Genomic DNA, 26,580 nt, shown 5'->3' with positions numbered 1-26,580 from the left:
GCCATGGCTGAAGTTCACAGACACAGGAGAGCTGCTGTAAACCACCCCTGCCCCCAACGCCGGCCCGGCCTCGGCGCCCGGTACGGTGGGATTTGGAGGAGAGCCGGCCACGGAGGTCCCGTTCAGCAGGGACCCGACTCCACCACTTCTGCTGAGCGCCACCCATGCCCAGCTTGGTGCCTCTGCAGTGATGGGGAGCCCACTCCGCGTCGGGGCCTTTCATGCCAGTCCCGGACAGGCTCGTCTAAAGGAGAGCGCTTCCTTTCAGCAGAGCCCAAATCTGTCTTTCTCACTTCCTTTCTTCTTTCGTCCTACTTTGCGCCTCGGGCCACCCAGGGCAGGTCTGCCCATACCCTGCCTGGCCACTCTGTGGGCATGGAGAGATGGTGCTGTGACCTCCCTGGGGACCATCTTTCACCCAGGGCCAGGCTCAGGCCCCTCGCCACAGAGGCTGCTTCGTCCTGGAGGGATCTCAAGCGACGTCACCTCCCCGGGCAGCGATGTGTCCGGGAGGAACAGGAGACGCTCCCAGTCACGTGGTCTGTGACAATCCCGGCGTGCGTGGGGATGACATCGGGGCTCCCGATTCAGAAGAGGACCCTGCCCTTGGGGAGCAGGCTCTCAAGGCCGGCTCCTCCCGCACCCATCCCAGCACTCAGCCCTGTCCTCTCCCGAGACCAGCAGCAGCAGTGCTGGCCGTGGCGCCCGCTAGGTCAGCTTTGGCCACGACAACTTCCTTCTCGTTTCGTGTCTAGCCCTGTAACCACGCTTGGAAAGGCGGACATCCCGTTTTACAGGTAGAAAGTTGAGTCGTGGAGAGATTAAGCAATTTGCCGAGGGCATGGGGTGTGGTGGACCAAATAGCGCATCCCAAGCGTTCACCACATACCCCACAAAGCCCACCTCGCGCCCTCCAGAATATCAGGGGGCCAAACTCAGCCTGTCCCGTGCCCTGCTGGGGGAGGAGGGGCATGTAAAAGGAGGGGGCCCCAGATTCCAGCCCAAGACGGAGAGCCTGTGGTCCTTTCAGAGCCCTGCGGGGCCCCCTCCCCAGGTCCTCCCTCGGGCCCTCCTCCTGAGATGCCAACCAGGGCTGCAGGAGGTGTGACCACGCCCAGACCACCGGTTGCCCGGGCTCCAGTCGGTGGCTTGCTAATTCTTCCACACTGGCCAGAGCACGCAGGGGCCATCCAGAGCTCTGGCCAGCTGGGGTGGGAGTGCAAGGGCAGGGTCGGGGGATCATACATTTTGAGTGGCAGTAACTCGTCTTGCCCAAACCCACACACGAAGTCGCAGGTATACATAAGGCGGCACCCGGGGTCTCCCTACATTTGCCACAGGTCCCGGACCTGGGTCTGGCATCTGACCTTGCAGCAGTCCCCAGGGGGAGGGGACCAGAGCTGGCGGCAGATGGAGCCCCAGGCCCTGGGCTGTAAGCCAGAAGCTTGCTGTGGTGGCACCCAGCCACGTGAGCAGACATAGGTTCAGACACTTACTAACCCCACGTGTCTATCTGCCCAGGCAGCCCCGGGGGTCTCCGTTCCCCTCCTGCTTCCTCCCTGGACGAGGCCCTAGAATCCCAACAGTTCCCTCTGCCACAGACTGCGTGGGTCTCTTTCCCGCTCCTGCATTTGCTGTAAGCAAAAGTAGAATCCTGACCACCTGCGATTTCTTACTTTTTAACCAGGATGTTTGTTCTAACAAGGTGTGATATGAAGAATGACGAGGGAGCCTTTGGGGGGCTGCATAACCCCCCAGCGGCTGGGCCTTACCATGGTCCAGCACATCGTAAGCACAAGGACATCCAAACTCCCACCTCATCGCACTGCCTCGTGGGTCAGGAAACTGCTAGATAAGCTCCCTGTGGGCAACTGGGGGCTACAAGCAGGTGCATGGGCCCCGAAGCCCGGCCTCGCAGCCACCGGCGAGGTGGGCTCAGCAGGTGCCGCCTTCGGCACCCGCCCCGGGTACCTGTGGTACCTGTGGTGCAGGTGGAGCTGCAGGGCTCGTGGGACGAGAGCTTCCACCGGTACATGTCCGCGGGACTCACGCCGTGCTTGCGCGTCTTGGGCCTGGTCCTGAAAGCAGGTGAAGCAGAGAAGGGGGTGAGTTTCATGGGAGGATATGTTCGTGGACCTGTCCTGAGCTCCAGGCAGAATCGCCACCTGTCGGGGTCCCAGTGCCCACCGTCTAGAACAGAGACAAGGGAAGCGGCGCCCACGGGGCGGCGGGTTGTAGGAAGGAACGGACGTTGGCATTTTCCATCTTAATGACTGTCTGAGCTCACTGGCCTGCAGCCGTCAGAGCACCTTCGGGGGCTGGGGGGTGAAGAATCTGGGGCTCCCCAACATCGCAGTTGCTCCTTCCACACACACAGCCTGCTCGCTCTCACCTTCTAGCAGGGTCGTGCAGATGCCTCCTGCCCTGTCCCCGGGAAGGGACCGGAGAAGCACCTGGTGTGCTGCGAAGGTGCAAGAATTCTCTCCCACGGCCTCCCTCAGCTGGGATTCTGACTGAATGGGGCACACTAGCCATTGGGGCTCCGACGATCAAAATAGAAAAGCTCAGCTGCAGACGGGGGAGTGGCCGCGTCCCCTCCAGACGCCTCTGCCCAGGTCTGCAAGGGCTGCTGTGCCAGGGAACGCCGGGCTGGGTCCCCGCCAGCGACGGGCTAGGATTCTTGGCCGGAACTCAGACGGCCCAGCCAACTATTGTTAGGACTGTTTGCTTCTTTGAACCAGTCGGTGTGCTGGGGCCCAACCTCCGTATCCAACGTGCAGGCTCGTTTGCAGGCTCGTTTTGGACTCGGCAGGGGCAGAGGGAGGTGGCGGCAGCTCCCAGAGCCCGGGCATCTGCTCTGAGATGCAGACGGCTGAGTCTGAACGCGGCCCCTGGAGCCCTGCCGCCCCCAGAGCCGGCAAAGGGGACGCGGTCCCATGGCCCGGGGGACGGCACGTCCCTGAGACCCCACCGCCCGGCTCCACTTCCCTTCCTGCCCAGAGGGGCTGACTGAAGACCGCCCTAAGCTCAGACCCTCTCACAGAGCACGCTCGCAGGTCCTTTCCCTGGGGCTTTCTGTCACCCCGGAGGTCAGGCTTAGATGAGGGTTGGTTGCAGGGCATCCATTCTAAAAGGCCTTCCAGTCAATTCTGTGATAGAGACATTGGTTTGGATTCAACTGGGAGTTTACCGTTTGTCTTCCAACTTCTGGAATTTCACAAGTGGATGAGAACGGCTCTTACACTTTACTTTTGCATAAATGTTGCCCTGAAGACACATCGTGCTCTGAGAACCAGGAAATGGTCTACCCACGGACCTCAAGTAACGAATTTACTGATGGGGCTCCGTTAACCAAGGAAGGAGGGAGAGGGAGGGGAAAGCCGAGGGCAGCCGGCCACAGGCGGGCGGCTGGGACCCCTCACCTGGTGGCGTCCCCACCGGGAGCCTGCCCCAGCCTTTCCACACATACTGGGGAAGGGGAAGGTCCTGCCTCTTTCCTCCTCAAAAGTGAGCGGGAACTTTAAGATGGGGCGCTCCACCCACCCAAGACCCAAGCATCTCAGAACACGGGACCTGTGGAACCTCCCCGGGGAGGAAGAGCCTGATTCTGAAATGTGCTGATTGGGTCCCCCACCCTCCTTTCCACAGCTTTAAATTCTCCCCAAGAACAAAAGGGGATGAAAAGATCCAGCCCCTGCCCGGCCACCCCACCCATGGAGAAGCCATCTTTATCTAATTACACCCTCCTGGGCCAGCAGGCAGCGTGACTCATTCTGGAGAGACAGCAAGCGGTTCAAAATAACCCTTCGGGTTTTAAGCACCAAAGGTATTTTTTGGGGGGGCTGCCCACATGGCACTGCTCGTGGGAGCACCGCATGGGCGCCTGTCCCGCCTCTCGAAACGTGTATTTGCACAACAGTGCAACGCCTGAAAGACTCTGTTCTCGGAAGTGGGGCCCTGGGGAGAAAAACACCCAGGAAATCGCTGAAACCACCAACCCTCCACCCGCCTCCATCTGGAAGGAAGGCAGTACCCTCTGATCCGAAAGGCTCGGACCACCCCAGCCCTGCGATGCCTCGGATCCCGCGTCTGGACCCTTTCCCCAGGACCGCCACGCGTGTTTATAAACGGCTCATAAAGTGCTTTGCTTCCCCGCCACCCCCGCCACCCCCGATCCAGGCTGAGACGGGGACCCTGTGTCTCTGTGTCTCGGACGCTTGTTCCCAACGCCAGCGTCTGGTGTCGGGGCGTCCCTTGATTGTTCGGGGCTGTTCTGAGAAGGTGAAAATAACCTTTCCTTTCTGGGCTGCCCCTTTGATTTCGCCCTCTCTGAGCAGACGCGACTTCCTGTGTTTGGACAACTCGCTGCGACAGGGCTATTTTGTCCTGGCGGTTCCCCCACCCCCCTCCACCCCGCCACCTCCCTCAGCCCTTTATCTCCAAAGACCATCTTTGGCCTCTGGTCCGCGGTGTACTTTGAAGCAGCTGGTGGGGGAGCCGCCCATCTCCCCACGTCAGGACTTTCTGAGTAATGACCATCACTGTACTGGTTCCTGCATCCCACGTGGCACTGGAAACCCAATCATTCCCCTTAGGGCCCAGGGGTGGGGTGGGAGTCAACTGGGATAGGGCAGGAGACATTCTTTATAATGTGACCTAAGGACCCAAAATCTTGTGCCATGACCTGGCTTAAGAATCCTTGAGTGCCCGACCGGCGGGCCCTGAAGCATTGTCTGACAAGCCCCTCGCTCAGGGATGGGGAACTGAGGACCAGAGAGGGTCACCGATGGGTCCAGGTCCCATGGGGACGGGGCGGGGAGGGGAGAGGGTTGGGATGGAGACCCACTGGCACTTTCCAGGCCTGAAGCCAAATTAAACAGCAGCCTGTGTGCCCCCCGGTAAGCCCGTTCACGGAGGGACCCTGACCGTGAGATGGGCGGCCTTCCTCGCACGGGGTCGTGGTCCCAGAAGGGCCCCTCCCCCACCCCGAGGCTCAGTGTGTTCACGATCTTTCCCGTTTGCTGGGTCCTCACTAGGTGCCTTCAGCGCTTCAGTACCAGATGGAACTCAATCCTCTGGCCAGCCCTGGGGGTGAGAAGAGCCCTGAGTAGCTGGCCCCAGATCACAACAGCAAGTACCGGCTGATTCTGAACGCCCCCCTCAGACTCAGAGCCTGTCTCGCCCTTCCGGCCGCTGGATGCCACACACCCCCAAGGCCCACTCCCTGCATTCTGAAGCCGGGCCAGGCAAGCAGATGGCCTAGATGGACCCTATGGGAAGAAGGGCAGCCGCAGAAGGCTCCAGACCTCCCACTCTGGCCACATTTGCAAAGAATTCCACCCAGAGCCTCAGGATTGCCCCGGATGTGCCCTGGGTATCTCATGGGGCCTCGGAAAACAGCTTGAGAAAAGAGGGGGGCACCTCCTGGGGGCTCAGGGGCCCAGCTTCCCTGCTCTCATCCCCGGGGAAGGGTGAGAGAGTCGTCTCCACTCACCTCACCGCAAGAGTGAACCCCAAATCTTCCATCAAACTCAATTCCCCAAGGACGCCCGCCTCTGCATCCTCAGCCCTGGCTAGGGTTCCACTGGCTTGGTGTCTAAGGCCAAGGGGTTTGTGTGGGTCCTCAGAAAACAAGATAAACTAAAACCCAGTGCACTTGGACTTCCCTGGTGACGCAGTGGTTAAGAATCCGCCTGCCAGTTCAGGGGACACGGGTTCGATCCCTGGTCCAGGAAGACCCCACATGCCACAGGGGAACTAAGCCCGAGCCTGTGCTCTAGAGTCCGCGAGCCACAACTACTGAGCCCGCGTACCACAACTACTGAAGCCCGCGCGCCTAGAGCCCATGCTCCGCAACAAAAGAAGCCACCGCAGTGAGAAGCCTGTGCACCGCACGAAGAGTAGCCCCCGCTCGCCGCAGCTAGAGAAAGTCCGTGTGCAGCAACGAAGACCCAACACAGCCAAAAATTTTTAAATTAATTAATTAATTAATTAAAAAAAAAAAACATTGGGCTTGTTCCTGCCTCCAGTCCCCGCTCGCCACCAGGGGTGCTGAGCCTGGCTCGGTCTGTTTAAACCAGCCTCGCTGCCCTGCTAGCCTGGAGAACAGGGGAGTCATCATCGGCCCAGGGAATTGTCCTCTAGTAGGGATAGTGGAGGCCTGGAGCCACCATGATCCCAGCTGACCCCAACCCGGGGAGGCTCCTGGCCTCAGACTCCTCCAGGGCCAGCCACGACTCAGGTGTCCCCAAGTGTGACTGTCCAGGCCTCCCCAGCGTGTCCTTCGCTCTGGACTCTCTCCCACAGCCCGTCCCAGGGCAGCTCCAGCCCCACAGAAGAAGGCCTTGTTCCTAGTGCCTGACTCGGGGCCTGGTCCCTGGCTGGGGACCCCACTGAACCGTCCCCCAGTCTCCTCCCTGGCCAGCGGGGAAGGTTGTCCTGAGCCACCCCACCTTCGGGGAACATTATGGTCTCCCGCGAGAGCTGTCCCACCTTATGCACAGCGACCGCGTGTGCAATGAGCGTCCAGACCGAGAACCCAAGGACCCCAAGCCTCCAGTCTCTGAGCCCTAAGGACGTCACTTACCTCCTCTCTGAGCCCAATACCCCTCCCTAAAGCTAAGGCTGTTTGTGATGAGAACATGTCTCTGTGCACACGGAACACTTAGCCCCAAGTGCTCAGAACCGTTCACCTCCTCCCCCTCTGCCCCCCAGTTCCTGGAATCACATCACACATGGGCACTCGGAACCAGCCTTAGCCCGTGGACCTAACTTGTGGAAAAGATGCTAAAACCCAGGCCTCTGACCCCCTGCTCAGATCCGCGGGGTGAGGCGGGGGGGGAACCCTGGGCGGGGGCGGCTCTCTCCCACCTACCTCCGTCCCGGCCCTCACTCAGCAGCCCCCAGAGGGGACTGGGGAGTTGCCTCCTACCTGGCTTTCTGCGTCCTGTTCCCAGCCAAGGCAGGGAGGCTGGCACTGGCGTTGGGGAACGGGGCCTCGGAGGAGGTGTTGGCCACTCTGTCAGTGCTCAGCTCCAGGTAGGACCCATTGAGCAGGTAAGCACCGGCTCCCTCGTTCTCCTCGTACTCGACGTAGAGGCTGTCGGCCGGGGAGCCCCTCGGGGCGCCCTGTGCAAAGATGCTGTTGCTGGTCTCATTGAGGGGGACCTCCCTGGAGTCGGAGTCCGTGTCCAGGAGCTGGTCGGAGATGGCGTTGGCCGAGAGGAGCTCCTGGGAGGTAAAATGGGCGCCGGTCTCTTGGTCATCCTGGTGTCCCGCATGAGCCGTCCCGGTGGCGTTGCCGTCTACAGGGGAGATGGGTGGCTCAACCTCCGGTGCCCCCTCGTGGCGGGGCAAGGGCTGCCCTGGGCAGGGGCGGAGCAGGGGGGCTGCAGCAAAGACCTGAACCGGGAAGCGTCCAGAGGCAGGTTTCTGCCCGATGAGCGGACACAGATCGCCCGGCGGAGGCTCGCAAGCCGGCCTGGACAACCTCCTGTTGGGGAGCCTGCTTGACCCCTGCCGTGGGTTGGATAGGGTTTCCCCAAAATCCACATCTGCCCCGAACCTCAGAATGTGAGCTTATGTGGAAATAAGACCTTCACAGACATACAGATCTCCAGGTGAGATCGTCACGGACCCTATAACTGCAACGCCTGCTGTCCTTTTAAGAAGAGAACACGCAGAGACACACGGACGCAGAGGAGAAGCCGTGTGAAGACAGAGCAGAGTCTGCAGCGATGCGGCCACAAGCCAAGGGACGCCTGCGCCGCCGGGAGCTGGAAGCGGCAGGAAGGACCCTCCCCTGGAGCCTCCAGAGGGAGCACAGCCCTGCCGACACCTTGACTTTATTCCATAGACTTCTGGCCTCCAGAACGGGGAGAGAATACGTTTCTGAGGTTTTAAGCCGCCCGGTTGGTGGGAGTTTGCTGCAGGAGCCCCAGGGAACGAACACCGCCTCTAAAGTGTTTCCTACTTGAAGACTCTCAGGGTCTTGGAAACTTGCCCCCAAGTCAGTGAGGGGAGTCTCCTCAAGTCTGCTCTACCTCCACCCCTCAGCAGGGCTGATGGTCCAGCCCAGCCCCGACGTGTCACTCCACGGCCCTCAGGAGTACAGCCAAGCTGGCAGCGGGGGTCAGGGACTGTGACCCACCGCTGCGTCTTCAGCTGCACCTCCTGCGGCTTCCCCTGGAGCCTGTCCCGCCAGGCTGGCCCTCGCTGGGCCCCTCACCCCCGCCCCTCTCCCATGCCCTCCCCTGGCTAACCTTGCTCTGGAGCCCTCAGGTCAGGGGTCACCCTCTCCAAGAACTCGAGGTCCTCCCTGTGCCCCTCAGCTGCCCGTCATTCCCTCCCAGAGTTCTGGTCACACCTCGCGCGCTATGCTGTCTGTCTGTCTCCACTGAATGAGTGAGAGCACGGGCTACGGGGCCGGACCATCCTGGATTTGCCCCCAGCTCCTCCGTGGTGGACTGTGTGACACAGGCAAGACCCCTCCCTCTAAGCCTCAGTCTCCCCACCTGTCAAATGGGGATAACCATACCCACCTGGAGGAAGGTATGTGCAGAGGATGTCTGCTAAGGGCCGGCCCTGGGCCTGCCCGGTCAGCCTGCACGGAACCGGCCCCTCTGTCACCCTCTTCTGCAGGTGCCGGGTTCTGAAGACCCTTCACCCGAGGCCCCTCTCCCTGGGAAGCCCCGCCCCACCCCGCCCCTCCTCCTGGTTACCTCGGAAGCCCTTGCCCCTGGGGGGCCCCTCGCAGGCCCTGCCGCTGGCCTGCGCGCACACCTCGTTGGTCTCCTGGCCTTTGCTCAGACCCAGCTCGATCCCCGGGCCCCGGTGGCCGAACAGTCGGTTGTCCAGGCCCAGCTGCTCCGAGGAGGCCTGGCCGTAGAGGGAGCCGTTGTGCTGAAGGAAGCCCACCAGCCCAGCCCCGTCCAGCTCCTGGCTCTCCGTGCTGTCTGCGGTGGGCTCTGAGAAGCTGTAGTAGACGGGCTGGATGCGGTGGGCGTGCGGCGGCTGCAGCAGCGTGTACTCGAAGGTGATGGAAGGGCTCTTGCCGTTCTGGTTCCACACCTGGGGGAGGAGAAGAGGTGGGATTCCAAGCCCCCCCTCACCCCAGCCCCTTCCCCACCAGCCTGGAGCGGCTGCTGCGGCCCGCGGCCCACAAGCCCCTCGAGGACGGAAGACTCCTGTCCCTGAGCTGCAGAAGGCTTTCCTGCGGCGGCCTGCAGCCGAGTCCTTCCCAGGGACTCACCCTTGACCGAAGAACGCTGCCACGCCCACCCAAGGCTATGCGTGGCCCCAGGGGCAGTCCGTGTCCAAAGACAGGCGAAGGCGGCCAGGGAAGGGGCAGAGGGAGCCGTCCGCCCCAGGCACAGGGAGTGAAGTGTGCGTGGGGTGCAGATAATGTTTTAAAGGTAATAAAACCAATTAAAACCCAACCTGCATTTTACTATCACCACGTGCCAGAAACCCCAAGTTATAAGAGTGCACCGTCCCCACCACCTTCCCCCCGGAGCCCCCCACTGCCAGCCGAGCGCAAGTACCAGGGCCCAAGCCCCTGAGGACCGTCCCAGCATCAGAGCTGACTGGGGGATGGGCTGAGGTTTCTGTCGAGACTGCGTCGCCCCCCAGCTTTCCCCCCTGACTGTCCTGCTCCCCCGACTGAGTGCTCGCGGGTCTTCGAGGGACGCCGCCTAAGTCAGCCGGTGTCAGAAGCCCCAGGAAGCAGCTCTCAAATGGGAGTTTGGAGCGGGATCCCCTGCCAGCAGGGGTGATGCGAGCCGTCCCTGGCGGTGCAAGGAGCCCTGAGATCCCCCCAGGTGTCAGGCTGGAATGAGACATCAGAGGAAGAAAACGTGCTTTGGGCGCCATGTCTCAAGTGTTGGGAGTTGGCTGGGCTAGGGGTGTACCTTGAGAAAGGAGAAAGGTCTTCGGAATGTGGCGCTTTGGAGATAGACAATGAAAGGCTAGGGTGACATCACCACCAAACCTCCAACCTAAGGCCAAGCCAGAGTGTTACCTCCTAGGTGTTACACAGAGACTCACGTGTCCTCCAGCAGGGCCAGAAAAGGTGGAAGAACGTCAGAGAGCCGGGGCGTGTTGGCTTCTCCACCTCGCCAAGAGCCCGACCGGGAGGAGACTTGGGGCGTGGGGGTCTGAGTCAATCTGCTTAAAAATTTTGAAATCTCAGACTCCCCTGAATCTTTGAGCCTAAAAAGTGGCCATTCCTTGCTGTTAAGGCCAGCACCTGGCCCTCTCCTGAAGATCGTACGGAGACCTCTGCCTCCCTGAGGGCCTTGCCCACCTCCTCCCAGGGCCACCTGGCTGATGGCTCACGTTAAGCGCCCTCTTCACCTACTCAGGGGAGCCCTGGGGCTGCTCGGGGGAGACGGGGCCATCGGCAACGACCCTGCAGAACCAGCCGCGGCAGACGGCAGAAGCTGAGCCTGATGGGGGGAGTCTCTCCTGTGGGAGCCCCGGCTCAGGATGGAGGAGGGACCACGCTCGCAAGCACCCCGGGAAGGTGAGGCCAACACACTAAGGGGAGGACCCGTGCTGACACCACCACGGCAGACGACGGAAGAGGGAGGAAAAGGCTGGAAAAGCCGCCAGGTGACTATTTTCTGCAGGATCCCCTGGAGGACGTTCCGGCCGCCACAGTGAAAGGAAGCGTGATGGTGAAGGGTCACCCACGTCACTCAGAGGGACACCTAGAGGGATGGTGTTGGGTGTCCTCCTAGGCCAGGGCCGGTGGCAGGAGATGCCAGTACAGAGCTGAACTGTCCATGGTAATCGGACAAGGGGGCTCAAGTACTGTAACGAGCAATGAGGTTGACACGGTAGCCAGGGAGCTTGAGCCGCCTTTGGGCACGGCTGACAGAACAAAGGACTCCTAGGGGACAAACGCATGGGCCCAGCAAAGGTTCTTCTCAACCTGTATGATCAGAAGAAATCGCGGGTGGATGACCGCAAAGCAGACGACAGCTGCCACATAAACGTCACAGTCGCTGCCCGGTTTCCTGGACCACGTTTTAGACCCAGAATCTGCTGGAGGATGGAATAGCCAGTTCCCCGGGAAGAATGATCCCCAACTGGTTGATATGGTCATGATTACCCCGGTTCTCCCACCAAAGAGCCCACAGCTATTTACTTGGTGAGCTGCTCAGTGGAGAAACGGGTAGACATTGTGGGACCAGGGTTCAAGGTGTCATTGTTAACCAGGGACCCAAAGCATCATTACTGTCCCCGTTACAGTGAGAGCACGTGGATGACAAGTAATGGCCCAAACAAGGCCCAGGTCTGGTTGACAGTCTATCCGCTGGATCTAAGGCTCACCCAGCCCCCAAACGCATAACTGGGAGTCAGCAGAACTCTCCTGTTGGCTGCTTGACCTGGGCGGGGAGTAAATCAGAAACCATATTGCATCCTGGGGGGGAAACACAGAGATTAGTGCCGCGCAAAGACCTAAAGGATGCAGGGGTGCTGACCCCATCATAGCCCCCATTTCATTCAACAGTTTGGCCCCTACAAAAGCAAGACAGATCCAGGAGGGTGACAGTGGATTCCTGCAAACTCAACCGAGCCGTAGCCCCAGCTGCAGCTTTGGGACAGATGTGGCATCCTTCCTAGAGCAGATTAACATGCCCTCAAGTTGACCATCTGGCAAATTCTTTTCTACCCCCATCAGGAAGGAGAAGCAGAAGCGCTCTGTTTCATACATTTAGCGCTCTGACCCAGAGCTATGGTTGACTCTCCCGCTTCCCGTCGTAACACGGTACAAACGTGTCTGGACCGTCCTACAGAACATGACGTTGGTCCACTACATTGACGACATCATGTTTATCAGACCTGATGAGCAGGAAGGGGCACTGGAGGCCTTGGTATAACATACGTATTCCAGAGGATCGGAGATTAACTCCTGTGAAGACTGGCCCCACATCAGTGACAATCTCAGGGTCCAATAGTCTAGGGCAGCACAAGACATCTCCTTGAAAATAAAGGGAAACATCATATCTCATGCCCCCAATCGTGAAGAATTTAGGACACAACATTTCCGCATCAGGGAATATTGGTCCAATCCATATACTGGAATCGCCTTGAGTGGGGTCCTGAGGAGAAAGGGCTCTGCAGGAGGCCCAGGCTGTGATGCAAGCAGCCCACCACCTGGGCTGTAATACCCAGCAGCCCCTGCAGTAATAAAGGTGTCTGTGGTGGGGAAAGAAGGACTGTGGAGTTTCTGGCAAACTTTGCTAAGAAAATGATAACGTAGACCCCTAGTGTTCTAGAGGAAGGCCATATCACCTAAAACAGATAGACGTTATTTGCAAAAACCTCCCGGTGTGCTATCAGACCCTACTAGAGATGACCCTTTGACCGCAGGACATCAAGTGACCCACGCAGCTAGAGCCGAACGTTATAACATGAGGTCTCTCAACCCCGTTAAGTTACGGGGTCAGGAGGGGCCAGCAGCAGTCCAGGGCTAGAGGGACAGAAGAGCGGGAGACCCAGCCTCCCAGCATCCGGGACTCCGGTGCCAGCGTCCCTCTCTCAGCTCGCAGCTACGGCTGCACGGAGCGCCCTTAGGGTGAAGACAGAGAGGAGCGGCATGGCGACACTCGGCTCTGAGCTGCGGCAGCTTGTCGGGGGTGCGAGCCGAAGATGGGATTGCTGCGAAGGAAAATCCTCCCAGAGGGCTTCAGGCCGTACTGTAAGGTGGCCACCCAATCTGTTTGGAAGGCAGAGTGGCCCTAAGTAAGAATAAATCCTGACTCGTGGGCAGTGCACTTGGCTTGGCCGGGAGCCTGGATGGAAAAGACTTTAAGATGGGGCATGAGGAGGTCTGGAGAAGACACGCGCCGTTGGATCAGTGGCGGAGACGTAACATGTGAAGGTCTCTGGAGCACCTGTTAAGGCACGCTACAGGGCGCCCACCCTGGGAGGGGCACGAAACCAACGGGTGAGAGACAGAACGTCTTTGCCCCCTGCCATGGGCCAGCCTCTGGCATTGGTCAGGTGGGTGGGCTCTGTCCCCACCGTATCCCTCAGCCTCCATGAAAGCCGGCAGGCCTCCAAGAGCCTCTTGGCATCACCTGATTTCGGTGATAATTCCTCTGCCTTTTCAGATCTGGGGCACCAAGCGGCAATGCCATTCATTTCTAGACAGTATCCACGGGAAAAGTCCCGGCAAGCTGGCCATAGCAAGCCAAACTCTCTTGCCCTCTGCTCACGCCCCACGCACTCCCCCCAGAAGCCATGAGCATGCTGGGTGCAGCATCAGGGGGACAGCCGTGACAAGCACCGCCATGGTCCCTCAGCATCGAGGACCTGGCAGGAATGCCACAGTGTCCATGGGGCTGAGGGTAGGGAACTCCATGGGGGGCTTGAACCCCAACCTGTGGAGTGGGTCCTGCATCCCTGTACCCCATCCAGCCTTCTGTCCTCATCTCCCCACACAGTTCCTGATGCCCTGCACAGAACCTCCTGCTGTGCACATCCTCCAGGGGTGCTCACAGAGGGAGGGAAGGAAGGAAGGAGGGAAGGAGGGAAGGAAGGAAGGAAGGAGGGAGGGAGGGAGGGGAGAGGAGGGTCACACAAGTGAGAGTGTGAGTCAGCAGGTGCTTGGGTGAACAAGTGAACAGGTAAATGAATTAATGAGTCAATGGGAGACTAGTGAAGGAATGAAAATCTGAGTGAGGGCTGGGTCGAGGGAGTGACTCAGTGAGTGAACGAGGGACTGAAGGAATGAGGCCCACCCCGAGATGCGTGGAGGCGCTGGCCCGGAAGCCCCCCGCCTGCTGCCGGCTTCTGGGGAAGCCCCGGAGCCGCGGCCCACGCACCATGACGTTCAGGCCCTGGTTGGTGGGCCCCTGCGCCACGATGTACTCGATTCCCGTCTCGTACACGTCCATGGGCCGCCGGTACTTGACCACGGTGCCGGCGATGTTGAAGTTCTTGGGGCTGTCCACCTTGAAGTTGCCATTGAAGAAGTAGTAGCCGGCTTCATCTGCAAGAGCTGAAAGGGCACAGCTGCCTGGTCACCTGAGCCGGCGCGGCCGGAGTGGGGATGGGGTGGGGGGCAGGACCTCGCACTCGGGGCCTCTGGCCAACCTGTGGACCCCTGCGACCCTCCCCAAACACCCAAAGACAGGAAACTGCACGTCGTGGGAGTGGGACGCTCTGTTTGCACACGGCATGTGGCCCTGGCCAGGGAGATGTGGGCCCTCCTTCCTATCAGCCTAAAATAAACGAGGGCTTGTCTGGACGACTGAGGGTGGCTGGCCCAGGGCCCACTTGGTCCTGCCGTTCCGGCCGCCCCCAAAGGGCCTGGGGCTGAGAGGTGAGGTAAAGCATAGGGACCAAGCGGCCAGGTCGAGACACACGCTGGACGGCAGGTGTCCTCCAGGTTGGGGCCGGGCCACCCTGCCTGGCTCTGCTGCAGACTTCCCCATGTGAGCCGGGCTGACTTGGCACCCCCAGCTTCCCCTCCCCCGACACGGGGAGAGGACCGTAGTGCCCCACCAGGGCCCAGGCCGAGCAGCACTGCAGCCCTGTCCCAGCGGCCCCAGCAGGCCCTACCCGACCCCAAGCTGACCAGTTCCGTGCTCTCGCTGGGAGCATGACATTCTGCCGCCCAGACCGGGGGACCCGGCTGACCGTGGGCCGGATCGGCCCACTCCCCGCCGTGTGGCTCCCAGTCAGCCTCTCTCTGAGGCCGGTGGACACTTGGAACCAAGGACTTCAGAAGGACATCCACTCCCAGAACTGGAGCGCGATGACGCCCAGACAGCGGGAACGCACGTGCGGCCCCCCGCAACGGGCTGGGACATCTGTCCAGAGGCGGGACGGCTGGCCCTCCCTGGGAGGCCCGGGGCCGTGGGGCGGGGCTCCACCTCGGGGACAGTGTGTCTTCCAGAGGGTTTCTTTAGAGCCCGTGCCAGGAACTGGCCCGACGGTGGGGAAGAGTCCAGCTTCCAAAGCTTCTGATGCAACTCCAAGCGGAGGAGATGGGCGGTTAATTTATTATCAGGCAGACGCAGCAAGGAGGATGCGTCTGCTGGAAAAACACCCTCCATGTGGCGACGCTGAAAACTAACGGGGACAAGAGCGGGAGCTGGGCGAGGGGGACACGGACGGGCTGGGTCTGTGCACAGGGTTAAATCCCCGGCCCGAGTCCAAACCTGTTTCCTGACAGTAACGACCTTCCTTCCTGCGGCTTTCCCAGTGCTCCGAGGCTGCCCTTGGTATTTCCACGCGTCTGTTTCAAGAACGATGGCTTTGCAGCCAGCTCTGGGAACACGGTGTTTCCTGGCCTCACCACCCTCCCAGCGGGCCACAGAGCAACCGGCCTGGCAGAGGCCTGGCCCCTGTGTTCGGGCCGCAGGGGCTGGGGCCTGGAGCGTGCAGACCGGCCGGCTGGGGGCTGGGGCTCAGGGCCCCAGGCACTGGGGCCCCGGGGCCTGAAGGGCTGAGAGCCCGTGCTGAGCTCAACCTTGAGGATCTTTAACAAAGACCCACCCTCCACCCCAGCGTCCCCTTAGAAGGGTGGTTGCGCCCCACCAGCCCTGGCCCCCGAGAAGCTGGCCTGAGAGGGAGGGAGGTGAGCCCTGCCCGGGGTCCCCCACCTTCCCTGCGCAGATCGGCTCACAGATGTCAGTATCTGCCCTCCTCGGCCAGAAGGGGCTCCCCCGGGGTGCAGACAAGGTGCACTGCCCCGCCAACTTCCCACTGCACAGGGAGCCCTTCCAGAAATTGTCACCAGCGTGGGGCCTCACCGCCTCAGCCACCATGCCAATGACTCCACAATCCTCCAGGACCCCTCCTGAAGCCAGCTTCCCACCAGAGACAGTCCAGTGGCCGAAACATCAACTCGAGGGCCCCAGACGGGAGTTTGAATCCCACCCCTGCTTCTCGTCACCCGTGGCCTCAGACTGGCCACCTACTCCTTCTCGCTCTGCCTCAACCTTCTCAGCCCCAGAGTCTCACTCCTCGGACCTGGGGGGGCAGCGGGGGGAGCAGAGAGGCCGCCGCCAGCCCCTCCAGCTTTTGCCTGTGCCTTGCCCTCCAGGGACGGGGAACTCACTACCTGAGTCATGACCCCCTCCATTATTAAGCAACTCTGAGTGCAACACCTCTGCCCACGTGGGGGTGAGGTCAGCTTCCCTACGACACCCCCACCACCGCCGCCACATGCTACACACGTGCACCCACCCAGGTCAAACTCTGGCTTCTGGGGCCATCCCTCGCCTGCAAGGAGGGACCCAAGGTCAAGTGTCCCCTGTCCACACAGAACCCACACACTTCACCCCATGCGAAACCACAGCCCCTGGGGCGCCACCCAGGCCCCACATACACACCTAGGACGTCCGCAGACTTCTTCCGCTCCACAATCTGGATGTCTCGGGCGCCGGCCGGGATGTGGGTCACCAGAGAGTAACCTGGGGGACACGGAACAGCGGTGAGCGGCAGGCCGGCTGTGGCCACTGCCTCTCGACTGCAGGACGGCAGCCACCACCCTCCTGCACTCCTGGCGTGTGAGGGGCAGCGTCTAAGGGCAGCCCCTCCCCGCTGCCAGAGCTGCGCACCTGGGGCCCAAGAGGCAAGTCCAGGACCTGGCGGAACACGCCCTGCCGCGGGAGAGCTGACCCACGGCTCCGGCACGGCCCCAGCATTCCCCGCTTCCGAGACGCTTTCCTACCAAGGCTGCGGGAGATGCTCCCTGGTACCTGCCCTGCTCCTTCCGAGGCACGCCACAGGCCACAGGGACCATAAGTCTGCCGGAGTCAACATACGTGGGTCCTGCTCTGCCACTACCACCAAGGTGACCCTGAGCAGGCTGCTGCAGCCCTTGGGCCTCAGTTTTCTCGCCTGTACAGGGATGACGCCCCCCACTCTAGTTGACGGAGGAGATTCTGGGCAGCACAGAGCCCGGCCCTGAGGACGTCATCACCGGTGCTATTTTAGAAACCCACGTTGTCACACCATCGCGTTGATTTTAAAGGCTTGCTACATTCAAAGGTGTAAATGAGAAAGTACGAGGCCCCAGCTCAGGGCCTGTCATCGAAGGCCCCAGTCAGGTGGGGTGGCAGCCACGGAGACCCTCACAGAGCCCCCCACAAAGGGACCAAGGGTCTTGGGGGGCAGAGGTCTGAGGAAGGGACCGTGCCGCCAGCAGGTGGTAGAGGGTTTGCTGGGAGAAGAAGGGAGGTTGTTTTAAAGCCCTCAGAGTGAAAAGCCGTCTGGGAGAGGGTGGTGAGGGGCTTCTCGAGTCAGGTTTGCTGGGGTCGATGCCCAAGTCACCCGAGGGGCACGTGGGCCCGCCTGCCAGGTGAGCCGCTCCTGCCGGCCGCCCCCATTTACGGCCCCCTGAAGACCCTGAGCTGGTCCTTCCGGCCCGCGGGGAGCCCCTAAACGCCTAACCACTGGCTCTCTTGGCAGGAGGACAGGAGCAGCTGTGACCTGCAGTATCGGCCGATTTCCGGAGGACAAGCGCTTCCACCCACTGTGGCCGATGTCAAGCTGCCAGCTTGTGTCGCTGGGCGCAGAGTCGGGAAAAGGGACACAGTCGTTTACCTGCTGCCCTAGTATTTCCAGCTGACAGACACAAGAGTTATAGAGGTAAAACGATCAGGAAATGATGACTCTGCTTAAATATCATTTACTTAAATGAAGGTTTATACGTGTTCGTTTTTAAATGAGCGCCCAGCTCCGAGATTCTTCACCACGGCTACCTCGCACACATCTACCAGGGGAGCATGTGCGTCACCGCTTAGGACCACAGACCCGGGAGCAGGCTGTCTGCGTTCACACCCACCTCTGCCTCCTCTGGCTGTGTGACTTTAACCCAGTTTCTTAACCTCTCTGTTTCTACATCTGTAAAATGACAGCAGTGGTCGTCCCCACCCGGAGTCAAGAGCCGGGAGCGAGTTAACCGTGCTGCACTTGGCTCCGTGCAGTGCACTTGGTAGAGTTATAGGTGGGCTTGGGTAAGGGTCAGCCCCGGGCCCCCAAGCTGAGAGCTCCACGCGGGCATGAACCTGACTGCCGCACCTGGCACCCAGGAGGCGCTCAGAAAGAGACGCACCCTCTGAACCCTGACTCTGCCAGCTCGACGCCGCAGCATCTGGCGGAAGGTCCCAAAAGCAGGTCTGTGAACGGAAGGGAGGAAAGGCGCGATGTCTTTGCCCGCGCCCTCCCACGGCTAGGCCTCTGAAGAAAGCGGCCTCTGCCCACTGCGCTCGCCCTGCCTTACTCAGACCCCTGCCCGGCTGGGCTTCCGCTAGAGACACCCCTCCTGTCCTCACCCTGCCTCTCCTCAGTCGGCATGTCCATCCCTGGGTCTCTCGTCCAAGCCCTGTAACTCTAACTCCGAAAGTGTCCGTCCCCTCCACCTCCAGGACACGTGGGGGTCCCGACAGCCAGGTCCTTGGGGGCTCTCGAGGGGTTGGCTCTAGTCCAGACGCACCTGGCCTCACTGAGGGACCTCGAGCCGGCAATTCCCACCCTGGGCCTCAATTTCCCCATCTGTCAAATGGGTTTCAAGCTGCCCTGCCTTTCCCAGTCTGCAGGCTGTGATAACCCAGTTTAATCCCACAAGCATTAACTGAGACCCAGGAATGTATTCAGTTCAAGACTGAGTATTAGAAGCAACATCCTTCCAAAAGTGCAAAGTCCTGTCACAGGCACAGACCCTGCCCGCCCCTCCCCCAACCCCCAGGAGGGCTGGCTCTGTGCTGCGGCCGGCGCAGAGCTGGCGGGAGCCTGGGCACCGCTTCAGACCTTGAAACTAGGGTTTGAGAGCTTAGGCCCCAGCATCTGTGCGCCCAGACCTCAATCTCATATCAGCGGTGAGGACGGAACGCGTGCCTCAGTTTCCCCCTTTTAAGGATGGTATTAACATCTCCCTGAAGGCTGCGCTTGGGTCAGATGTGGTCCCCAATCCCCGTGAGCACTGCGGCACCTGGTATCCAGCAGGTGCTCAACACAGAGCTGCTGCTCTCCCTGTAGCCAATGGGGGCCTTACAGAGCCACTGGCCAGCCCTGCTGGGCCTGGGTGGAGGATCGGGGCGCCCAGGAGGGGAAGGACCCTGCACAGTCACTTAGCAGCCGGCGGCAGGATCCCACGGGCCCTGGACCCAGAGCGGCAGGGGCTCTTACCCAGGTGGGTGTTCCCCTTGCGGTAGTTGCCTGTCACGTGGGTGCAGCTGCTTCCATCCCCCTGGCAGACGCCACACTTGTCCAGCGTGTGGGTGGAGAAGAGTACCCCGTCACAGCCGATGGGCTGCAGGAAGGGAGGTGGAGAGGCTGCTGGGAGGGCGCTGAGGCCCGGGCCCCGGGGCCGCCACTGCCTGGGTGGACAGGTGGGCGGCCGGCGCAAGGAGACCGGTGGTACTTCTGCTACAATGTTGAACAACCTCACATTTTCCAGACACGCAGACCCCTCGCAGGTCGGCAAGCTTGCAGGACGTGCCGTCGCGGGCGGGGACCATGAGTTGGCGCTGGCCGTCCACGGTGGTGCAGTGCAGGTCGCACGGCTTGCTGGAGATGTGCACATAGTCATCTGATGGGGGAGACAGGGTCTCAGGGCGGCTGGCGGGGGCCAGGGTCAGGGACCTCCCCTCCCCCGCACTGAGACGGCCCTTCTTTCATGGCACAGATGGGGAAACGGAGGCCTGGAGAATGGAAAGAACTTGCCTGGGGTCTCAGTGGCAGAAACGGACCAAGATGCAGGTGATCTGGCCCAGCCCAGGCTCTGGAAGTCCAGCCTCTGCCGCCCTGTGAGTGGGGGGCAGTGTACCCTCTGCAGGAGGTCTGAGCCGACTTGATGGCCCTGGGCTGCCGGTCCTGGGGACCCTGCACTTACCCGGTGAGCGGGAGAGGCCAAGTCATTTACGCTGCCGCCTGAACTTCTTATGACCTTGGACGAGACCCACCCCCCGCCACCTCTGGGCCTGTTTCCCCACCTGCCTACCGACTGGACGAGGACATTCCCTCCCACAGGCCCCAGGAAGTGACCCTCAGGTATAGATCCTGCCAGAGAATTCCCTGCTGGGTGGCCCAGGGCCACAGTACCGGGATAGAGCGGCTTCCACTGGTGCGTCCGCCCGTTGTACACACGGGAGTTGAAGGAGATGCACTGCTCCTCGCGGAAGCTCCTCCCGTCCGGCGGACACTCCTGGGAAGCGGGAAGACAGGGCGGGAGGCTCTGGGAGGGACTCGGCCCGACAAAAGCATTTTTGTCCAGGCAGAGCAGGAAGTGGCTCTCCTCCGTGCTCTCCGTCTCTCGGGCTCTCTGGAAGGAGGGAGGGAGGACCAAGCCTCCAGCACCCACGTGTGCTGGCCCTCCCCGTGCTCTGGGCTGGATCCTTTCAGTCCCACCGCCCCGGCCTTCTCCCCGGCCGCACATGGAGCGGCAGGGACACCGGCCTCGGCGGTGCTCGCGCGGGGTCCCCACGCACCCCGCGTCCTCGGGCAGGAGCCCATCTGCGTGTCCGCATCCACAGCCACAGTGCCTGGGACACGGGCACTGACTGCGTGGGCCTGACTTCACAGAAGAGGGGCCCGTGGGGCAGAGGGGAGGGGCCTGCGCGGGGCCCAGCTGCTCACGCCGCGGCCAGAAGCCGAACTGGGCCAGGGCTCCCTCCCGAGCTCACATCAGGAGGGCAGCTGACCAGCGAGGCCAGCACAGAGGTCATGGCCGCTCGCCTCCCTCCAGCCCCTAACTCCCCCCGTGTGCCCACACAGACACACAGACACGTGGACGCAGGGACATGGGGACACGCACAGCATCATCTCTCTGCCCCGCCCCCGGTCCAGGGGGTCTGGTTCAGACTGGCTTTGGCCCCATCAAGAGGTGACCGGAGGGTGAGCCAGGGTCAGCACCTCCTGCCCAGACCCAGCCACCTCGGTGCAGCACGCGACCGACAGAGAAGGTTTGGGTGTGGAGGGCGCAGAGAGCAGAGGCGGGCGCACAGGGGGGATGCCGGTGACCCCAGTCCCCCGGGGAGACCCGCGAGCAGGCTTCACGCTGAGCGCAGGGGCCGCGCGCGCCCCTAGACCCCAGAACCTTGAGGTCGTGCTGGAGTTCCGCCAGCAGAAGTGGGTCCTTTTCCCCTCAGGTGCCCGCAGCCCGTGGTGGGCACCACAAATTTGATTTGATGCCGGAAGGGGGGATTCTGAGCCCGGAGGCCCTCACCACCCTTCTCTTCAACAGGGTGTAAGTGGCAGGCCCTGGACAGAGTGTCCAGAGGGCCCAGGGCCACCGGGAAGCTGCCCTGAGACCTGCCAGAGAAGGGGGATGGGGGAGGGGGTCCCGGCTGGCGGAGCCTCACCTGTACTCTGCAGAGCTGGTACCTCTTGGACGTGCCCGTGCAGGTCCGGTTCCCAGTGCCCATGACAGACGTCCTCCTGGCGGGAGGACACGGGCTGCAGCCCTGACCCTGCTTCTGCTCCTGGGCGGCCTCTGGGCTACTCCTCCACCACGCTGCCCCCGAGCCTGCTCTGATTCCTCTGACTGAGGCCTCCTTCCTCCCCACTCAAGCCCCGCTGCTGCACCAGAGCCCTCTCACGTCACAGGTATTCAGGTAGTTTGAGGGTGTTTCTCAGCCCCTTCTTCAGGGGGAGGGGTGAGATCCAATTCACCTCTCTATCCCCAGCACACAGCAGAGGGTCTCAGGACACAGAGTTAGTAATAAAATAACCACATTTCCCATGTATGGGCCCCGTGCTGCAGTGCATACACACACACTGTCTCTTGTATTCTCAGAAATGTCAGGTGGACTCGAGCATAATCTCCACGCCACAAATGAGGAAACGGACGCTCAGAGAGGTTAAGTGACTTGCCCAAGGTCACACAGCTAGGAAGTGGCCGAGGCAAGATTTGAACCCAGGTCTGGCCAACAGTAACCACTGCACCTTATGCTTCCCCCATGTTTATTCAACTCAGGTCTTCAGAAGAGAAACCCAGGGTGGGCCTGGCCCCTCACTGAAAGAGCACTAGAAATGGAGCAGGACGAACCCCAGGACGCTGTTGCCTGGGACCCAACAGAAGCCACGTCCTCAACGGAAGCCAATGAAAAGACTGACTTGCTCACCTGGCCTGTGCAGCCTCAACCTGAAGACCCCCCTCCCAGCCCGAGACCCCCCCACCTCCCAGGCCTCCCTCTCCCGTGCAGGCGGCCCCACTTTCACGCCAGCCCCTCAGGGCCACGTGCTCAAGCCCCGCACCTCTGCTGCAGGCAGTGCCGCTCCTGGGACGTCACCCCAGCCCCGCAGCTGCGGGAACACGCCGTCCACTTGGTCCACTCTCCCCACCAGTAGGCGGTGGCATCGGTGCCCGCCTCCAGGCTGTTGGATGTTGGGCTGTTGTCCTGGGTGAGAGGCCCCACGACAGTTAGAAGGAGGCTGGAGCACCTGGCCGGACGGGCCTGCCGTCCCCGTGCCCTGGACAGGAGGACACAGCCCCCTGGGTGGGTTGCTCGAAGCCTAGGCTCAGATCTCCAGGGCGGTCTCTGGGGGGCCTCCCAGGGAGCTGTGGGCCTCGGGTCCTGCCCCATCTGGGGATCTGGAACATCCTGGGAGCTTGGCGGGATCCTGAGGCTGAGCCTAACCATCCTTTCTTTTCCCCGAGCAGCCTGGGTTCTGCGGGACCCAAACCCGCCCGTCTACACGCCACACTCCGGGGCTTCTCTCAGAAGGTGAGCAGTCAGCCCCGAATCAGCAAGGACTCTGGAGCGGCCGGAGCCCCGCACGCAGGGGCTGGCCTCACTGGCTTGTAAGGCACGTTCCCGGGAGCGGGAGGGGATCTGGGAAGGCACTCCAGGACCCCCGGACCCCTGCCCCGTGTCTGCCGCCCAGCCCTCAGCGTCAGCCCACCTGGGCGAAGGGTCGTGCGCCCCACTCACCACGGCCCCTGTGGACGATGCACCCCCAGCCACAAGTGCCACAGCCAGCAGGGACCAGGCCCAGCGTGAAGGCTGCCATCTGCCATCCATCCTAGGAAGCAAGGGCACAGTCACTGCCAGGCCAGGTCCAGCTCCTCCTGCAGCTGGCTGGAGTCCGCTTTGGGGAAAAGCTCCCGGAGCCCACCCAGTGCTGAGGCCTGAGGTTATCTGGGATTGGCTGGTAGTGGCGGTCTGGTGGCCCTGTTGGGAGGGCTCAATGAACGATTAGAGATGCCTGCACGGGCTTGAGACACTAGGGTGGTGGTGTGCACGCTACGCCCGTACCACCTGATCTGAGGGCATCTGGGGACATGGGCCACACTTTGCCTCTGAATAGCTGAGCTGCCTGGGGAACGCCTGGAGAGAAACCCAGGGACACCTATAGGCCCAGGCTGCATCCATTGGATGAAGGCGCTGAGGGTCGATCCATTACCTCGGCCGGTGGACCCGACCAAGAGCACCTTGGGATTTTTATCTGTTCAGCACTTGCTGGCCACGTGGGAGAACGATCCTTCCCGTCGGCTACATGGAGCTGCTGGAGGGGGCCGTGGACGCCACAGACTCTGCCAGGCCCTCTCCCTCCCTGGACACAGCTTCCCCCTGCCCTGAGGGACCCCACGCTGCGCAGAGCCCAAGCGTCTGTGCCCCCTCCTTCCCAAGAGAAGACACACAGCTTGTGCCTCCGGAGTGCTGGAGCGAGGGTGGCCTAGGACCACGGGGCTGTCTCCCAAGAAGTCAGCACCCTCAGCACAGAACACTACTGGACCTCCGAGCCAGGGGTCAGGTCAAGGGGAGCCTGCAGCCTCCCGGGCCCCCAGCCTCCCCTATCTGTCCCTGAGACGGAGGAGTGGGGCCTACAGCGGCCTCTGTCCAGGGTTTGTCTCAGGTCCCGAGTTGTCACTTGCCAGGGGTTGGAGGAGTTTCCGAAGCCATCAAGCCCACCCCCTAGAGCCTGGAACCAGAGAGGGGAGCCAACTTGCCCGAAGCAACACAGCCAGGTGGCCGACCAGCCCCCAGCCCCCAGAGCAAACTCAGGGACTAATTGCAGGGAGAGGAGGCAGGAGAGCCCCCCTCCCCCACGCCTGCCAGCCCTGAAACTAAGTCCACATCTGCCCCCTTCTCTCCTCCTTCAAACCCTCGTTTCCGCACAGCTCAAGCACCTGCAAATTTTCAAGAGTTACGCCAATGACACCCTCACACCCCAAGAATGTCTCTGCCCTCTGTCTGCCCCAGGCGAGGCGGCAGTACACCCCAGAGCCTGGAGCCAGAGCCCTTGAGATCCGCACCTCCCGGTCGGCGGCCTGCCACCGCTCCAGCCGGCTGCCGCCCCTCCCCCGCAGGCCTCCATCTACACCCCCCAGCCTCCCGCAGGCACAGAGGCCCCTCGGCGTCCCATTGGCTAGTCTGTGCCCCGGCTCCTGCCTGCAGGCTGAAGACAGGTGCTGAGCGGCTGCACACTTGGTTTTCATTAAGGCTCCCAGACACCGCTGGCTGCAGGCCAGGCCCGGCTCACGCGGGACCCATCCCTCCCTGGGGTCCAAAAACAGCCACCGGCCGGCGGGAGAGACTTGCCGTGCAAACAAGGGCTTCAGGCGCGGTAGGCTAGGAGCTGAGGGGCCCCCCGCGCCCACGCTCGGAGGGTCTGGACCCCTCCCCACCAGCCCTGCTCCTGTTACATAACGGCTCCCCCGAGGGGCCCGGGGATGCCATGCATGCACTTGGGGCTGCATCTCGTGCCCTGGCAGGGCTGCGGTGGGAAGCGGGACGGCGGGGAGGAGGCCTACCTGGCCGGGGGTCAGCAGGTTGTCCTCGGACGAAAGGGGCCGAGCCTCTGCTGCGGGCAGGCGGCGCCAGGTGCGCGGTGCGGGGGAGCCTCGGGGCGCAGAGGGCGGCGGGCTGGGCCTCTCTCCCTTCCTTCTCCTCCCTCTCGCCGCCTCCCTCCTCCACTTCAAAGAGCACCCACGAGAGGGGGTTCCCGGGAGGCGCGCAGCCCAGTGGCAGCTCCGCGGCGCGGCGGCCTTTATAGCTGTCAGGCAGACAGGGAGGAACTCACACTTCCCACCAGGCTGCTCCCCCCTCCCGCCGCCCGCCGGCCGGCCTGGCGCACACTTTAACCCGCTCCGCGCCTCTGGAGCCCGGCCAGGCCGGCCCAGCTGCCTGCTGACTGCTGCCGCGGCCACGAGCAGGGAGGCCGCCTTCCCAGGTCCAGAACACGGGACTGCGTGTCCGGGTGTCCAGACGGAGTGCCCACTGGCCCGGGGTCACAGGGGAGGTTGGCGGCGGCAAAGCCGAGCCCCAGGCTTGGTCCGTCGGACTTCTGCTTCCAGAGGGGGCCCAGTCTCTGCCACTCCCCAGAATGGAGTCTGGGGTGTATGAGGCATCCAATCCAATAGCTCCGTTTTACGGAAGGAAAGACTGAGGTCGAGAGGGGACACCATGCTCTGAGGTCATCCAGCCAGCCTTGGAGAGATTCTCCTGAAAAACGGAGGCCTGAGCAGGCGGAGGGACTGAGGGAGACGCAGCAAGGCTCAGCTGAGGGTTCCGGGGAAGGGACAGAAGTGCCCACGGCCTGCGGGCCAGACGGCGAGGACGGCCAGAGCCGGTCGGGGGGAGGCGCGCGGAACTCTGCAGATGTTCAGCACCAGCTTGGCAGGGCACAGCGGCCTGGCTGGGCGCGGGCCAGCTGGGCAGCCCCTGGCAGGCCGGCGTGGGGCTCCAGCCTGTGTTCCTGCTGAGTCAGAGCGTGGAGCAGAGCACGGAGCCAGCGGCACGCACTTCGGCCCCCAGACACCCAGGGAGGACCCCAGACATTGCAAGTTGCCCCGGAAACAACGCCAGGCGCCCGCCCCGCACACCAGCCTCCCTGGAGCCCACCCTCCCGGCACCTCCGCGCGGTGGGGGTGGAAGTGGGGCGGCCCTGAGCCATTTCATCCATCCCCCTGCCTCTGCGCTGCGGATGGCTCCCAGTGGCACCTGGAAAGCCCTCCCCCTCCCTGCACCCTCCCTGCCGGAAGGAACTGTGGTGAGCTCCTCCAATTGCCTCCCTGGGCGACTGAGAATCATTCCACCCCTGGGAAGATTCTGCCACCAACAGGAATGGTCAGGGAGGAGAGCAACCAGAGATGATCCTGAAACCAACAAGGCCTGCTGCCCTGCATCGAGTTCTCCCTCTGTGCTGAGAGCTAGGAGGTCAGCATCTTTGCTCTCCCCACTTTACAGATGGAGGAACTAAGGCCCCGAGACCGCTGGGTGGTGCCCGGGGTCGCACGTCTGGGGGCGGCACATCAGGGACCTCAGCTTCCTTACTGAGCACATCCTCTCCATCTGGCAGGTTCTTGTATCACGTTCATCCTCCCCAGACCCTCTGGGAGGCAGGTCTCCTCCATCCCATTTTCCCCCTGGGGCCCCTGGGTGGTTGGGAGGAACCAAGACTCAAACCCAGGTCCACGCTGCCCCCTGGGGTCAGCATGCTGAAGCGCAGACACGATGGAACCCGTCACGTGGCACTGGTGCGCGTGCACACACGCACGCACGCACGCAACCTCACAGGCACACACAGGGGCACACGCTAATGCACACACAGGCACACACACTCACCGACCCCTCACAGACACACTGCTGATGACTCGCGCCCTGGGGCCTC

At 62.1% G+C, this 26,580-nt stretch overlaps 1 protein-coding gene across 7 annotated transcripts in view; it reads right to left on the bottom strand.

Annotated features, from left to right (window-relative positions):
- Nucleotides 1–25,871, bottom strand: part of ADAMTSL2 (ADAMTS like 2) — a 36,076-nt gene extending 10,205 nt beyond the window's left edge. For 3 of the 7 annotated variants that reach the window (XM_060300206.1, XM_060300204.1, XM_060300209.1), the window contains exons 1-10: nucleotides 22,222–22,890; nucleotides 21,327–21,402; nucleotides 20,068–20,170; nucleotides 19,410–19,555; nucleotides 19,153–19,276; nucleotides 16,353–16,433; nucleotides 13,836–14,011; nucleotides 8,721–9,069; nucleotides 6,932–7,304; nucleotides 1,981–2,078 (exon numbers count right to left, since the gene is read on the bottom strand). In XM_060300206.1, the coding sequence (XP_060156189.1) occupies nucleotides 1,981–2,078; nucleotides 6,932–7,304; nucleotides 8,721–9,069; nucleotides 13,836–14,011; nucleotides 16,353–16,433; nucleotides 19,153–19,276; nucleotides 19,410–19,555; nucleotides 20,068–20,170; nucleotides 21,327–21,402; nucleotides 22,222–22,607 (1,912 nt within the window). In that variant the 5' untranslated portion in view covers nucleotides 22,608–22,890. Of the gene's footprint in view, nucleotides 1–1,980; nucleotides 2,079–6,931; nucleotides 7,305–8,720; nucleotides 9,070–13,835; nucleotides 14,012–16,352; nucleotides 16,434–19,152; nucleotides 19,277–19,409; nucleotides 19,556–20,067; nucleotides 20,171–21,326; nucleotides 21,403–22,221; nucleotides 22,990–24,721 lie in introns of those variants that run through there. The other 4 variants (XM_060300205.1, XM_060300208.1, XM_060300207.1 and 1 more) reach the window with 4 other exon arrangements.
- Between the last annotated feature and the right edge of the window lie 709 nt (nucleotides 25,872–26,580).

The sequence above is a fragment of the Globicephala melas genome, chromosome 6 (assembly GCF_963455315.2).
Source record: "Globicephala melas chromosome 6, mGloMel1.2, whole genome shotgun sequence".
NCBI lineage: Eukaryota > Metazoa > Chordata > Mammalia > Artiodactyla > Delphinidae > Globicephala > Globicephala melas.
This window is presented reverse-complemented; position numbering and strand designations above follow the sequence as displayed.